Raw genomic sequence first — 15298 nt, 5'->3', positions numbered from 1 at the left:
AATATTTTATCACTATATAATTATGCTAGACATAAATAATATAAAAATTAATTAATATAAATATATCACATTTTGCCAAATTATATATGTTATTGCACTCTGCTATAATTTTTTCATTCATTTTCGATGAAAATACATATTATTATAAACAAATATTTCACCGAATTGAGGGAAATCACAATATAAACATAGTAAAAATTCGAATTCTGGTTAATTAAATTTATTTTCATCATATATTAAAAATTAAATTGAGTTAATATAAATTATATATAGTATTGTTGCTAAATTGAATATCAAAAAGTCACAAGATCAAAATAGAACGCCAAGTACATTTATTTTCACAGATACCCAGTATTAAAGATATTATCTAGAGATGCGATAATCAATGTAAAGAGCGTATTTTTTTAAATGTTAAATTTACTGAAATCAACCAGATTTGGCATTTCTTTCGATTATTAATAATAATATATTTCATAATAATATATGTTTAATGGTATTTCATAGTATATGCACATAAAATTTAAATCATTTTCGAACATATAGTTAAGACTGTATAGTTAAGTTAAAAATATATAACCTTATATATTATTATAGTATTGTAATTATATATCATTATAGTATTAATAAAATAATAAATAACATGTATAAGAATTATTCAAATTTTTTATAGCAAAATGAAAAGTGATAATATTTTTTCTGAAGAAATATATAAGTTTTAATCAGTATTTTAATATTTGTCTATTACGATAATTAATGTTGTATTAATCTGAAATAAAATTTTATTCAATAACAAGATATTTAATATTTTATATTTCGTATTACATAGAAACAATTGTACTTATGTACAAAAAAGTTTAGTATTGAAAAACGAAATATTTTATCAATATAAAGATATGGATATTGATGAGGAAAAAGTGATTGAATATCGTATAATGAATGCATGTACAATGGGTCAATTAGAAATTATTAATGAATATCTTGAATGTAATTATTCTTTATATTAATTATATAAATTATAATATTTTATTATAAATTTTAAGATAATAATATTTTAAATATTAAATAATATATATACTATATTTATATACTAAATATGAATATAAATATATATAAATATTATATTATAATAATTTAAAATATTTTAATTTGAAATATATTTTGAATATATTTTGTAAATAATTTTATGCAATTATATATAGCATATGATATAAATAAATTTTTATACAATGGATGGACTCCACTTCTGTATGCTACATCTAGTGCACAATTAGAAGTTATTAAATATCTTGTAAACAATAAAGCTGATGTCAATAAGCATAAAGGTTTTTATATTTTCAATTTGAATACGTTTTTTATTATTTTTTATAATGTAATGATAATATAAAATTTTAGATGGTTATACACCATTAATGGCATTATGCAGTTCTAATAAAGGAACAATAGAACAACGTATAAAATGTTTAACAATATTAATTGAAGCAGGTGCTAATGTAAATGCAAGCAATAAACAAAGGTATTAACTATATCTCGTATTTTCCAGACAATATATTGATGTTTTAATCATTTTTATAATTATTTAATATTTTACAGACAAACCCCTCTAATGTATGCTTGTATGTCACAAGAATTAAAATTTGTACTAGAATTAATTAAATATGTAAAAAATATTAATGCATATGACAATAGAAAACAAACTGTAAATTCTTTTAACAATCATAGCAATCTTTTATAATAGCAATAAAATTATAAATAATTTATTTTTTATAGGCATTGATGTATGCAACAATAGCTAATAAACCAGAAATAGTCAAAATATTAATAGAAAATAGAGCAGATATCACATTAACTGACTTCAATGATTTAACTGCAAATGACATAGCTTCTATGAAAGGATATGATAAAGTAAGTTAAAATATGGTATCTTATTGTAAAATGCAATATTTTTATAAAATACAATTTTTACAAATTTTACAAATATTTTTACAAATACACCATTATAGATATCATCATTATTGAACTTTGATGAAGCAGAAATGGTACCTACTTATCAAATATCTAAAATATGTGATTGGAAAGATATGTTTCCATCGTTAATTAACATAAATAATCAAACTGTAGATTTTGATATATTTACAATTTTACATGGAATGGGTTTAGAACAATATACTTATATTTTTCAAGGAATAAAACTTACAGAATTTTTAATGTTAACTGAAAACGATTTATATCATTTAGGAATGGATATTAATGTACATAGAATTCAATTTATGGAATGTCTTCATAAATTTCATAGGAAAAAATGGAGTATACAAAGTATTGGTATTATCAATAAATCATTACCTTATACGTACGTTATTTATTTCATAATACTATAATTTTTAAAATTTAATAATAAAAATTTGATTGTATATTTATTTTTCAGATTGTATGATGGTGTAGTTTCATTAGGTATAGTATCTAAACAAATTGCTATTATTGGTTCTAGTTTTCAGTATATTAAAAATAGTTTATTAAAAGCAAATAATGAAAACATATATTTAACTAAAAAACAAATATCTAATTATAAGCAAGAACTTAAAAAGACTCAAAAAATTCTTAGTTCTTTGAAAAAAGAACTTGTACAAGTAAAAATACTTTCTAAAAAGGTAAGGTATTATAAGATACTATTTAGTACATTCAAATACATTCAAATTAAATGATAACATATATTTTATTAATATAGATTCAAGAAAAAAGTAATGATATTGGTATGCCAGCAGCATATATTGGTCCAAAAAAATATAAAATAAATTGGCTTATGTTTTTAAGTATTACATTAATTATGGGAGTTTATGTATCTAAAACAATTTGCATTCAAAAATTGATACATCATTAAAAATACAATTGTATTTATTTAAAATTTTTATATATAATTTTTTTTAGTATTTTTTCTTTTTTCAATTTCACTAATAAATTATTTGTCAATAATATTATTTTTTATGAATATAGAAAATAGTTATTAAAATTCATATATGTATTTTTTATGTAGTATAAATTTCACAAATTTTGTTCATTTAAATTGACTAATTTTTTCATTAATGGAAATAATGGATGGAATGTTGGAAGATTCTGTTGTCTAACTGTTAATTGATAACGTTCTAATGATCCACTACAAAAAGCTAATCGATCTCTTTCATTTGGATGCTTATCCATCCACTGAGATAAACGGCTTACAGACCAACCTGTACTCTATATTAATAACAATCAATGAATTAATAATGAAAAAATATATAAATAAATATATATATATGTATATTTTCATACCTGATGTGGAGATTCTAATTCAGATGGAGCAATAGAAAATAAATGTAAAAGAACAAGAGAAGGAGGTACGCCACAATCTCCTTCTCCTTCTAAAACCTTTTGTACAATTTCATCTGCATTAAGTGGAAGCAATGCTTTTAATGCTCGCAATGTTCTATACTGTTGTTGTTCTGATGATCCCAATTGTCCTCCTCTACATAATAAAGCAACAGCTATTTCTATCTAAAAATAAAAAAATAAAAAAATTTAAACTTAAATATAATATATAATTTCAATTTTCTATATATTTTAACATACCTGACTAAAATCAATAATGAGTTTAGCTTTTCCAAAATCAGTTAATGGTCTTAATAAACAAGCATGTCTTACAAAAAGTTCAATACAACGCGAAGCAACAGATTTACAACTAAAAAAACAATTTCTGTATTACATTTAGAATATAATATAAAAATTGTAATAATTTTTTTGATTACCATTCAGCAACTACTGTTTGATTTTTATATGGAATAAGAAATGTATTTACAGAACGTAAAATAAATCCTTGCAATTCACGCATATAGAGTGAGCAATTAATTTCTTTGCCTAATGGGCTACTTGGACTGTATAAAAGAAAAATATATATATATTTAAATTAATCTTTTATTTAAAATAATAACATATTCACTTACTCTCGAAATTCTGCATCATCATGCATAGTTAAAATAATACTTTCAATCGCATCATTAATTGAAGCCAATAATGGCGATAATATATTTTTTGTTAATAAATCTATTTCTTTAAGAGCTATAAAAATTATTGAACTTCCTTCAGATGGGAGACCAGATAAATTTGCTATTACACGAGTTATTTGAGTAGAAAGATAATAGAGTAGGTTTGCAAGAGATACATTTGTCTGCTGAACAGTGGTTGGAGAATCGATTACTTGACTAGCTTCTCCACCCACAAGTAATCCTTGTTCACATTTTAAGCAAAATAATCTTATAGCTTTTCCTACATTACGAGCAACTACTGTTGAAAGACCATCATCAACCAATGACACACTTAATTCACTGTAATGAAGTTTGATATTAATATTGATATAATATAACAGTTATAATAATTATAAAGTGTGATTATCTATTGAGTTAAGCTATAGTTGAATCTGAATATATGTATTATTTTAAGTTACTTTGTTATTGTTCGTATAAGACCATCAATTTCATCTTGTGTTGGTAATCCTTCTCCAGAAAACATAGTGTGTACTGGATCTAATAAACGTGATACTGATCGAGATAAATATGCATTTTCAAATGGTAATAATATATCATGACTAAAAAAATATAAATATATTATTTGCATTACATAAGTAAGCTAGATAATAAATCTGATTAAATATTTTTCTATTTACTTAATTTTGTAAATACCAATACTCTGTGATCGCTCCTTTAAACGTTTTCTCAAATCAAGAAATATTCTTAAAAATTTTGGATATTCGCCTTCTAATGCTTGTTTTACAAATGATGATCCTTAAAATATAAATAAGATAAATTTTTCATTAAAAAATTAATATGATTGATATTTACCTTGTGTACGTTCAATTAATACTTTTGAAAGTAGACAATTCACACTATTCCAAAATTTTTGTGATAATTCATCTAATCCCTTTGTATGATGTTCTAATAGTATTCTTTGTAATAATTCAATCTAAAATAAAATATACATAATACAACTGATAATGCATTGTAACAATACAATTGAAGATATAATATTCTTTATGATTAAGTAGAATTCAAAAAAATGTAAAATAAATGTTTATTAATTACTTGTAAACAATATGTATAAAGAGTATCTTGAAAAAGTCTTTCAAGATTTTCCCAAATTCGAGTGCGTAAATTTCCAGAAGATCCTGGAGAAGGAATAGCAGCACGTCCAGGTGCTGCTCTTTTTCCAAGATCTTGATTTGTTGTTAAAGTTACATCTAATGATTCTGTAGCAATTTTTTCTATTTCAGATAAGGCAGTATCTATAACATTATCTATAGCTCCATTTACAATTCTCAGATTTTGAAATACTTGTACAGCTGTACTAATCTATTTGCAAATTATAATTAATAATTATAAAAGATAATAATATCTAATTAATACAAAATATATATTTATATACTTTAGTTCTATCCATTGTTTGTAATCCTTGAGCTAAAGTATGAGTTGCTAGTCTCTGTACTGTTGTTCTATGAGATTTTACAACTTGTTGATCATCAGCAATAACATCTAATCCATTTAAATCTGTATCCATCATCAAATGTTCTATAAGTTTAGATTATTATATTTCTCTTATAAACATATTTTACAATGTCATGAAATAAAAATTATAAATAAATTAATACCAAGTTCATGAAGACTATTTGCAGCTTTTATAATATCTGGACCTTGCATGTTATTTGTCATTTGAGAACATAAACGTTTTGATAAATGTTGCATTCTGGCTACTCTTCGTAACAAATCAGAAGTTTCATGAAGTCTTGCTAAGACAATTGTCTGAGTCTCAATTCTATTGAAAGGATCAATAATTTTTCCACGTAAACGTTCTACAGCTGACAAAAGACTCTAAAATATAAATTTTTATTAATATCTATATCAATAATGAATATATGTATAATAACTAATAATAATTAAATAAAATATATTTTTCATTCAAAATAATTTATATTTTTTTTCATATTTAAGAATGCATTTATATTACATGCATACCTGAACATGTAATTGCATTATTGAAAGTACACTTTCTAATTTTTCTACCCAAGTTGCTTGTGATAATAAATCTTCATGATTAGCTAATACTTGTTTTTGTAATTCTGTGTTCAAGATTTCAATAGCTATGGCAAAAAAATATATAATATGTAATATTATATATATTATAATATTGTGATGTGAAATGAGAAATAATTTTTTTATTTACCCTGTCCTAATTTATTTATTTGTTGTGCTACTGATAGCATTTGATTAATATCATTCATCTTAGATTCATCATTAAAAAATTGTTTAAAAAAGTCTGAAAAAATATTAACACTTAAAAGAATATTTTCAATTTTATAATTAAAAGAATGACATGTAAATAATATATAACATATGTTAATTACCATCGTTTTCTATATCCTTCCAACTTGTAATTTCTTCCATTATCGAATTAATAATAATGAAAGTACAAATTTAAAATAAAAGATAATTAATAATTATTTTATCGTAATCAAATTTTATAAAAATTGTAATCAGTTTATTTTTAATTAATTTTTAAATATTATATTTATTTATTATACTAATTGATTATTATGTATTTTATTATTCATGCTTATTTTACGCCAAGATTTCACTGATAAAAATATCTTTTTCTGCATTTAGCTATCTTCTTCGTTACATGCAGCATGCAGCTTATAAATATAGGTTCATGATGCACGAGTGTTAGTATAATTTGTAAATACAGAACCATATGTCAAGTATATGTAGAATATCAAATATAAAATTGACAAATAATTTTAAATATTTTAAAACATTATTGGTTTGTGTAAAATAATTTCTTATAAAAAATGATACATAGTCTTTTTATTATTAATTCGTCAGGGTAAGCATAAATCAAAAGAAAAATGTATATTTAATATTTTATAAGTATTTGGTTAAATGTCTATATGATTTTGTTATAATATATAGTATATGTTTATTGTATGGTATTCAAAGTTTTTATTCATATTTAAAAAATATTTCATATTTTTAATTTTTTATTTTAGTAGTTTTTAATTCTAATTTAAATAAAATTAAATATTAATATCTATTAATATTATTCTTAGAGATGTTTTTATGGAAAAGCATTGGAAAAGTGCCGTGGCACGATCATTATGTGACTATTTTTTTGATCAACAAAGGAGAGTTTTATCTCCTGAAGATACACCACCTGTAATAGCTACACCTCATCATTATCTTATTAGTATATATCGTTGTAATATGTTTTTTGTTGCAGTATGTATGACGGAAGGTATTTATTAAAATATAAATGAAAAATTATATTAATTACAAATTCTATTCTAAATATTATTTTTGTTTTACATTTTTGTATTAGTTCCACCATTATTCGTAATAGAATTTTTACATAGAGTAGTAGATACTTTTGAAGATTATTTTAGTGAATGTACAGAAACTATTATAAAAGAAAATTATGTGGTTGTTTATGAATTATTGGATGAAATGTTGGACAATGGTTTTCCATTAGCCACAGAATCTAATATCTTGAAAGAACTTATTAAACCACCAAATATATTAAGAACTATTGCGAATACTGTTACAGGAAAATCTAAGTATGTTAACTAAATATATTTAAATGAAAATATAAAAATTATAAGTTATATTTAATTCTATATATGTATAAATATATAGTGTTAGTGCAACATTACCAAGTGGACAATTATCTAATGTTCCTTGGAGACGTACTGGTGTTAAATATACAAATAATGAAGCATACTTTGATGTTGTGGAAGAAGTTGATGCTATTATTGATAGAACTGGTGCAACTGTATTTGCAGAAATTCAAGGCTATGTATGTTTTTTGTCTAATGTTATTAATATTAATAAATTTTAAAAATATTAATTATATATTGATAAGAATATTTGCAATATATTGTTTAAATTATAGATTGACTGTTGTATAAAATTAAGTGGTATGCCAGATTTAACACTTTCCTTCATGAATCCTAGATTATTTGATGATGTTAGTTTTCATCCTTGTGTTAGATTCAAACGATGGGAGGTAAGAATAAGTAAATATTTAAATTTATTAATTTATTAACAAAACTTTTTTTTTCAGTCTGAACGAATACTTTCTTTTATTCCACCAGATGGTAATTTTCGTCTTCTTTCTTATCATATAGGATCACAAAGTATTGTGGCAATTCCAATATATGTAAGGCATAATATAAGCCTTAAAGAATTAGGAGGTGGCAGATTAGATATAACTGTTGGACCAAAACAAACCATTGGCAGAACTGTATGTATATTTTATTTCTATATTAAAATATGAAAATTAATATAAATTTAAAAAACATTACATATATTTTAGGTGGAAAATGTAACATTAGAAATTCCTATGCCAAAAATAGTTTTAAATTGTACACTGACTCCAAATCAAGGAAAATATTCATTTGACCCTGTTAGCAAAATACTATTATGGGATATTGGAAGAATAGATGTTTCTAAACTACCTAATTTAAGAGGCTCGGTATAATAATAAAATATAATAATAATAATATAATAATAATAAAATATAAATTATATCTTTTGAAATTTAAAGAAATATGCAGAAATTACAAAAAAATAATTTTTTAGATTACTGTTCAAAATTCTGCAAGTACAATGGAATCTAATCCTGCAATTAATGTATGGATATTTCATATTTTACATTATTATTTCATAGAATAAAGTTAAAAAATTATTTTATTTTAGGTTCATTTTACAATCAATCAATTAGCAGTTTCTGGTTTAAAAGTTAATCGATTAGATATGTATGGAGAAAAATATAAACCATTCAAAGGCGTTAAATATATTACTAAAGCTGGAAAATTTCAAATTAGAATGTAAATAAAAATAATGTGAAAATATCTCATATCATTCTTAAGACTAAATACATATTTTAAACTTTATAAAAATATAAATAATTGAAAATAAAACCTTATAAAATAAACTCGATTTTCATTCATATTACATAATATATCAAATTTTTATATATTTTATAAATCTCTAGACAAATATATTCATCTTAATCATATTTTTTCAAATTTAATCAAATTTAATCATATTTTTAATCCATAGTGTATCATGTTAATAATAAAATAGTAAAAAAATATTTATAGTTAAGAAAATAAACATAAAATTTGTGAAAAAAAATATTGAAAAGATTATAATTATTATCTTAATTAATTTACAATTTATTTTATTAACAAAGTATATTTTATTACAAAATATAAATCTAAATCTTTAGTTTATATATATTTTAAATAATTATTTTAAAGTGTAATCTATTTATATAAGAACAAGTTATTTATATTATATATTGATGACATGATAATTTCTTAGCTTCAAGATCTTCCCATGTTGGATGTGTAGAATATGTAAATAAACGTTCCATATTAGTTGCATATATAGTATGATTGCTAACAAGATTTTTATAAATCTATATAAAATAAAAAGATATTAAAACTATAAAATATTACATATTATATATTTAAATAATTTTAATAATTATAATTTTTTTTTACCTTTAGTGTATATTGTAAATCAGCTGTATTAACAGGTTTTAATGAAGGTGGAATAATTTGTGGAGAACATGCATAAGCAAAAGCTGTAGCTTGTTCTGCTTCTTCAATATTTGGTTTTATCATAGGGACTTGACCATAAGGATCTATTATTTCTGTTGCAGTATACTCTGATGATTTTAATATATGAGTAGAATTTCTTTTCCATGAACTAGGTACTGGTTCTCCAATATTATAAATAAATGAACCATCTCTAATAGCATATCCTTTTCTTCTTGTAAATATTGCTGTAAGTATATTTTTTAAAAAAATCTGTGTAGCTGCAATAACTATATGTGCAGTATTTTCTTCTGCTCCATCCATATTATTTTCCCATGCTGCTAACATTAATCTTGCTAAAACAAAAGTTCTATCTGGCAAAACAAGTTCTTGAGCACTAGAACGATTGGCTCCAATAGGCTCATCTCCAACAGGTGATGATGTTTGACTTAAAACTTCAACATACATATCTGCAGGCTAAATATAAAACAAATATAAAAAAAATTATAATTTATATATCCAACATTAATTATATAAAAACTAATAATTATTTTATACCTCAAAGTTTGATTTATCAGTTTTGTATTTACGTTTTAATCTTAATCTCTTTTCTTTTATAGCTTTATCTCGATCTAATTTACGTGTAGGTGTTGCAGCAGCTAAACCTCTAACTTTATTAAATAAACAAAGAAGAAATTCATTATGAAGATGAACTTGATCTTCTGTCATAATATTTCGTGCTTCACAATCAAATTCTTCTTTCGTTGTCTACAATTATAACATTTTATAAATGATAATGTTAATAATTATAAATTTTTAAAATATTAGTTTTATAATAGCACCTTCATTTGAAACCAAAGCTTCATCTTTTCAAAGTATCTGTCAACAAAATAAAATTTTTTAAATAATATTTGAAAATTAAGAATTTTTTTTTATAATAAATAAAAAATTAATATTGAAATAAATAAGAAATTGAAACAATTATAATTTTAAAATTATTTGAAATTCTGAATTAATGTTTTATTTATAACTAAAATTATACAAATATTTTAAATTTATAATTTTTATTTCACTTTTAAAATTAAAATATATATTTTACATTTTTGCATTTTCACCAAGCGAGGCTACAAGACTTTTTCTAGCTAAATTTAATTCTTTTGAAGTTGTCATTTTTGAAATAAGTTTCAAATATTATAACCAAATATTCTTAATTTGAATAATTTTTGAATTTTAATTATTGTTTTTATTTTTATTTTTACTACAATATCTTCAATTTAATTATGCTATTAAGCGTTGTATTTTAATAAAATTTTATATTATAAGATTATATATAAATTAATTTTTTTTTTCTTTCAATAATAATTAATTTCTTTAAAAAGAATTAATATATTTAATATATGTTGAACACTGAATACTAATTATTATATTGATATATAAAGTAATTATACACATATGTATATTATATATTATACATTCAATCATAGATAACATGCAGAATAGATATGTGATTTTATAGGATTTTGTATTTCGTATTCTGAAATATCGACTGAAAACAAAATTTTTATATATGAATTATTAATTTAATTATCAAAACGAAATCAACAAGAATAAAAAATCTTTTCTTAAATTTCAATAACAATATTTATATCTATATTATATTATGTTTAATAAATAAATGATATTGATCGGTTGGATTCATAATCATTGTTATATATTCAGAATAAACATACTAGAAATTTTTTTTAAATTTATTTTAAAATTTGAAGTTTTATTTGCTTGTACATATTAATATAATATATAGTAAAATACATAATCAATCAAAACAATTTGATTTTTTTATTTTTATATAAAAATAATATATATAGAAATATATATATATATAAATTATATATATTTATCATTATTATTATTATATTTTACACATATATATTATATATATTTTTTAATGTTTATATTGTTTAACATGAATTTGAAAAAATATTTAAATTATATAAATATTATATTATTCAAAATTATAAATTATACTTATATAATAAAATAATATAAGGATATATATTAATTTTATTTAATTTGTAAAGAATGAATACAAAGATATGAACATATATATACAAATAGAAATATACGATTATAACATATACTTTAAACGTAACATATTATTTTAAAAGAAATTAATTTCTTTTCTTGATTAAAAAAATATTAATTATAATGAACATTGCATTACTTTGAAAATATATATTTAAAATTAACTAAAATATATTTAAAATTTTTTAAAAAGAAGTTCGTTCATTATTTTTATACATTTTGATCACTAATCACATATCATTTTATTCTTATAATGTAAAATAGTATAAAAACAATATAAAAATTCTAAAATTTTTACAATAACCTATTTTACATCACAAATGTCCATAAAAATTTATGAGTTTAATTCTTTGCTTTTATTTTGATCTAGAGAGCTGCTCTTTTAGTTTGTTTTTATAACTATATTTATTTTATATATTTTATCTGATGTCATCTAATTTCTTTTAAAAATATTTTAAAGTGTACCAAATCCCAAGATATTGAATTTGTATTTGATTTAGTACATAAATCCATTATAATTTGAATATCTTTTGCTCCTCGCAATATTCCCAAGCATGTACCAGCTGCCATATTATATATAGGTGTATTATTCTAAAGAAGATATGATTATTCAATATATATGTAATATATATATATAAATTAATTATAAATATCAAGAAACTAATAAATACAGTTTTTTTATGATGCCATTCTTGGTTGCCTCCCATCTCATGGCATTTTCCAAGTTTTGGAATCTTCTCAGCTCCTTCCATACAAAGCATTTGACCAAGTACCAATTCTCTTTTATCAGTTTCATACCACATCTAAAAATTGAAATAATTTAAAAAATTTTAAAAATCTAATATTAACAATATCAATTCAAATTAAAGAACATTATTATTTATATTTAATTACCTGGGATTTAATTCTTAAACATGGTGCTAAAATAAGTTTGGAACCTTTTGTTTTAATATCTTTCTCACTTTGAATACATAATGTTGAATTAGATAATCTAATCTGATATTGATCAGTATAATTTCTTTTTTTAGAGTGCCAAGGTTGTATTGGTTTCTGTTCAATTTTTGCCCATTTATCTTTTAATCTATTTTTATTATCATCTGGTAAAGTTAATTCGGGATATACTACTTTTAAGTACCATGCAAAATTTTTACATGCCAATCTCTTTCGCAAATTTATTCTTTCTGTAATGTCACCATAATCAATTTTTTTAATATTTTGTAAAAAGTAATCTTTATATTCATCTAACCAAACATGTGCTACTCGTAATGAATTTTTTAACATTGTATCATGTTGATCATATGCTCCATATGGTCTTCTTTTTCTGAATACATGTCCAACTCTTGAACATGGTATTAATTCAATACTTCCTCCACACATCCAAATCTGAAAAAAAAAATTTATTACAAATTATTATTAAATTAAACAATATATGATTAAATGATTATTAACTTACTCTAAATGATATTTCAAGATTTTCACCACCCCAGATATCCATACCAGCATCATATTCTCCTAATTTTGTAAAATATTCTCGATTCATTGCAAACAAACCTCCAGCCATTGTTGGAGATCTATTTAGTAACAATTACTAACATGTACATAACAGAATATTATTATAAATTTAAATATATCTAATATATATATATATATATATATATACATACATATATATGTATTCTTACTTTATAGGCTTTATAAAATCTTCATCATGCACAAATGTACCAATTGGTACATTATCCCATTTAAAATGTAATCCCCAATTAAAACCACCTCTTACCAAAGGACTACCAGTATATTGAAATGTATCTGGATTAATAATATCAATAACTGGCATAGCAGTAATAGTTTTTGAATAAACAATTCGTGAGAGAAGCGGTTCTATCCATTGTTTATTTACTTCTATGTGACTATCTAGGAAAATTAAAATCTCTCCTGTTGCTTTCCTTGCACCAAATATTCTTGCTCTGATTAAACCTTCTCGTTTTTCAGTTTTAAAATATTTCACTTTACCATTAAAATTATTAGCAATATATATTTTAATTTTTTCATGTAAAATTTTGCTATCGCTCCAATCATTTACTAAAATAATTTCATGTAAAAGATATGTAGGAGTTCTATCAATAATGGAATGTAAAGATCTTAAAAGAGTCATGTAATGTTCATTATAAAAACATATAACAATACTAGCATTTGATAATTTAGAAGAATACTTTTGTATTTCACATAATTTGTGTCTTGTATCTGGTAATTCTCTATGTAATCCAATATTATCTGACACTAATATATTAAAAGAATAATTTTTATATCCTTCATCTCGTTTTCGTTGATCATCTAAATTTTTAATCATTCCCAATTCATCTAAACCTATAAATAAATCTTCAATGAAATTAGGTTGATTCTTTAAAAATTAAATAAAATTTCAATAAAAATAATTATATTTGATATTAATATTTGATAAATAATAACATTAAAACATAATATATTGAGAAATTAAAACAAATAATTATATAAAATTAAAAATTAATTTTTTAATATATTTTAAATATACCTTGTTCTAATGTAACAGCAGATTTTATTGATATAGATCCTAATTGTTGTAACATTTTGTCATTATTTTTAAAGTTATTTCCTTTTAAATTATAAGTATTTTTATGTATTGCATTTTCTTTATTATGATGAATAATTAAATTATTATGCAATCTTAAATCTTTATTAGTGTATATATTATGATAAAATTCTAATTCTTTTCCTAATTTTGAATTTTCTAACACTATCATTGTTGGATTGACAGTGTTAGTATTTTGAGATAGTCTCGAATAAAGATATAAACTAAAAGTCCAAGTTAACGAGGCTATTACTATTCCAGATATAAATGAAATATATCTTGTTGACATCATCTACAAAATTTTAAAAAGTAAATAGAACTTATAAATATATAATATCTTTCATTTCTACTATATATTTATTATGAATATTAATTATATATATATTATATATATAGTTATATGAATATTAATTTTATTAAAACTTAACTTATTTTAAAAATAAATAGAATATTACATATATTCTAACTTACTTTACAGAATATATTTTTGTTAATCCAATTTAAATTGCAACTAATTAATTAAATTGCATTCTAAGGTTGAAAAAAATATACAGTAACTTTACTATAAAATACATGTCACCATCTTGGAATTTAGCAATAATATCTACTATTATCTAATTATTGTTTCTTATTAGTTTGTGATATACGTATTTATAATAATAAATATAAATAATTATAATAAATGTCAAAAAATAGTATTTGTATAATATATATTTATTAATATGATTTTTTAATTATTTCTAATTTTAATTGTATAGTAATTTAAAGATATAAGAAAACTTATACAACAGCCCCTGTGGCCTAATGGATAAGGCATCGGTCTCCTAAACCGGGGATTGTGGGTTCGAGTCCCACCAGGGGTAATTTATACGTTTTAATTTTTTTTTTTACAATGTTTATATTTTTATAATATTTACAATGTTTATTTTCTATAATATTATTTCTATATAATAACAAAAATTATATATTATTTCTAATAACAAAAATCTAATAAA

The 15298-nt window shown here is 21.5% G+C and overlaps 5 protein-coding genes and 1 non-coding gene across 10 annotated transcripts; 3 read left to right on the top strand and 3 right to left on the bottom strand.

Moving 5' to 3' along the window:
* Positions 1 to 348: 348 nt before the first annotated feature.
* On the top strand, positions 349 to 2899 carry LOC100867397 (uncharacterized). Of its 3 annotated transcripts, none has more exons than XM_086910968.1 (9): positions 349 to 387; positions 827 to 984; positions 1200 to 1322; positions 1393 to 1513; positions 1591 to 1696; positions 1768 to 1902; positions 2001 to 2347; positions 2423 to 2645; positions 2723 to 2899. In XM_086910968.1, exons 2-9 carry the CDS (start codon positions 894 to 896, stop codon positions 2873 to 2875), a joined length of 1299 nt encoding a protein of 432 aa, XP_086767094.1. In that variant the 5' UTR covers positions 349 to 387; positions 827 to 893; the 3' UTR covers positions 2876 to 2899. The 3 variants fall into 3 exon arrangements, with proteins under 3 accessions (XP_086767094.1, XP_012340290.2, XP_086767093.1); XM_086910967.1 differs by having other exon boundaries at positions 356 to 493; XM_012484836.3 differs by having other exon boundaries at positions 351 to 984.
* Positions 2692 to 6721, bottom strand: fws (Conserved oligomeric Golgi complex subunit 5 four way stop). Of its 2 annotated transcripts, none has more exons than XM_003692444.4 (14): positions 6422 to 6721; positions 6241 to 6333; positions 6033 to 6157; positions 5669 to 5888; positions 5446 to 5588; positions 5106 to 5372; positions 4866 to 4986; positions 4691 to 4808; positions 4472 to 4612; positions 3972 to 4352; positions 3777 to 3902; positions 3601 to 3709; positions 3304 to 3525; positions 2692 to 3228 (listed from the first exon to the last, which is right to left on the bottom strand). In XM_003692444.4, the coding sequence occupies exons 1-14, from the start codon at positions 6459 to 6461 to the stop codon at positions 3037 to 3039; spliced, it is 2298 nt and encodes a 765-aa protein (XP_003692492.3). In that variant the 5' UTR covers positions 6462 to 6721; the 3' UTR covers positions 2692 to 3036. The 2 variants fall into 2 exon arrangements, with proteins under 2 accessions (XP_003692492.3, XP_086767090.1); XM_086910964.1 differs by having other exon boundaries at positions 4472 to 4550; positions 4707 to 4808; positions 6422 to 6560.
* carmine (AP-3 complex subunit carmine) lies at positions 6673 to 9006 on the top strand. Of its 2 annotated transcripts, XM_003692342.4 has the most exons (9): positions 6673 to 6900; positions 7124 to 7308; positions 7393 to 7627; positions 7707 to 7866; positions 7963 to 8076; positions 8134 to 8313; positions 8386 to 8544; positions 8652 to 8702; positions 8769 to 9006. In XM_003692342.4, the coding sequence occupies exons 1-9, from the start codon at positions 6866 to 6868 to the stop codon at positions 8901 to 8903; spliced, it is 1254 nt and encodes a 417-aa protein (XP_003692390.1). In that variant the 5' UTR covers positions 6673 to 6865; the 3' UTR covers positions 8904 to 9006. The 2 variants fall into 2 exon arrangements, with proteins under 2 accessions (XP_003692390.1, XP_086767097.1); XM_086910971.1 differs by lacking the exon at positions 8652 to 8702 and having other exon boundaries at positions 6743 to 6900.
* Positions 9007 to 9226: 220 nt separating this feature from the next.
* LOC100863400 (transcriptional adapter 1) lies at positions 9227 to 11190 on the bottom strand. The gene is made up of 5 exons (XM_003692341.4): positions 10716 to 11190; positions 10459 to 10495; positions 10175 to 10384; positions 9581 to 10093; positions 9227 to 9495 (listed from the first exon to the last, which is right to left on the bottom strand). Exons 1-5 carry the CDS (start codon positions 10784 to 10786, stop codon positions 9364 to 9366), a joined length of 963 nt encoding a protein of 320 aa, XP_003692389.3. The 5' UTR covers positions 10787 to 11190; the 3' UTR covers positions 9227 to 9363.
* A 469-nt stretch (positions 11191 to 11659) lies between these two features.
* On the bottom strand, positions 11660 to 15136 carry Pgant35A (polypeptide N-acetylgalactosaminyltransferase 35A). Its single transcript, XM_003692340.4, has 7 exons — positions 14775 to 15136; positions 14247 to 14595; positions 13381 to 14062; positions 13152 to 13269; positions 12593 to 13081; positions 12370 to 12501; positions 11660 to 12289 (listed from the first exon to the last, which is right to left on the bottom strand). Exons 2-7 carry the CDS (start codon positions 14593 to 14595, stop codon positions 12128 to 12130), a joined length of 1932 nt encoding a protein of 643 aa, XP_003692388.3. The 5' UTR covers positions 14775 to 15136; the 3' UTR covers positions 11660 to 12127.
* TRNAR-CCU (transfer RNA arginine (anticodon CCU)) lies at positions 15094 to 15166 on the top strand. Its single transcript has one exon. It is a non-coding gene; the product is annotated as a tRNA-Arg (tRNA).
* Positions 15167 to 15298: the final 132 nt, after the last annotated feature.

Source organism: Apis florea, unplaced genomic scaffold, assembly GCF_048593485.1.
Source record: "Apis florea isolate Af1SG1 unplaced genomic scaffold, ASM4859348v1 contig_3203_pilon, whole genome shotgun sequence".
In the NCBI taxonomy this organism is placed as follows: domain Eukaryota; kingdom Metazoa; phylum Arthropoda; class Insecta; order Hymenoptera; family Apidae; genus Apis; species Apis florea.
The sequence above is the reverse complement of the archived record's forward strand: the minus strand, read 5'-3'. Positions and strand labels throughout refer to the sequence as shown.

Bases quoted from the DNA above. Each gene is read 5' to 3' on its own strand.
- Pgant35A (XM_003692340.4), bottom strand. From the start codon at position 14,595: ATGATGTCAACAAGATATATTTCATTTATATCTGGAATAGTAATAGCC. The intron at 13,270-13,380 runs GTAAGAATACAT...GTTACTAAATAG, and splicing joins GATTTTATAAAGCCTATAAA to ATCTCCAACAATGGCTGGAG. The intron at 13,082-13,151 runs GTAAGTTAATAA...TTTTTTTTTCAG, and splicing joins ATCTTGAAATATCATTTAGA to ATTTGGATGTGTGGAGGAAG.
- fws (XM_003692444.4), bottom strand. From the start codon at position 6,461: ATGGAAGAAATTACAAGTTGGAAGGATATAGAAAACGATG. The intron at 5,589-5,668 runs GTATTAATTTAT...CTAAACTTATAG, and splicing joins AAATAGTCTTCATGAACTTG to AACATTTGATGATGGATACA. The intron at 3,903-3,971 runs GTAAGTGAATAT...TCTTTTATACAG, and splicing joins GATGATGCAGAATTTCGAGA to TCCAAGTAGCCCATTAGGCA.
- LOC100867397 (XM_086910968.1), top strand. From the start codon at position 894: ATGGATATTGATGAGGAAAAAGTGATTGAATATCGTATAATGAATGCA. The intron at 1,514-1,590 runs GTATTAACTATA...AATATTTTACAG, and splicing joins AATGCAAGCAATAAACAAAG to ACAAACCCCTCTAATGTATG. The intron at 2,646-2,722 runs GTAAGGTATTAT...TTATTAATATAG, and splicing joins TAAAAATACTTTCTAAAAAG to ATTCAAGAAAAAAGTAATGA.
- LOC100863400 (XM_003692341.4), bottom strand. From the start codon at position 10,786: ATGACAACTTCAAAAGAATTAAATTTAGCTAGAAAAAGTCTTGTAGCC. The intron at 10,094-10,174 runs GTATAAAATAAT...TTTTATATTTAG, and splicing joins CTGATAAATCAAACTTTGAG to CCTGCAGATATGTATGTTGA. The intron at 9,496-9,580 runs GTAAAAAAAAAT...TATTTTATATAG, and splicing joins ATTTACAATATACACTAAAG to ATTTATAAAAATCTTGTTAG.
- carmine (XM_003692342.4), top strand. From the start codon at position 6,866: ATGATACATAGTCTTTTTATTATTAATTCGTCAGG. The intron at 6,901-7,123 runs GTAAGCATAAAT...TATTATTCTTAG, and splicing joins TTTATTATTAATTCGTCAGG to AGATGTTTTTATGGAAAAGC. The intron at 8,703-8,768 runs GTATGGATATTT...ATTTTATTTTAG, and splicing joins AATCTAATCCTGCAATTAAT to GTTCATTTTACAATCAATCA.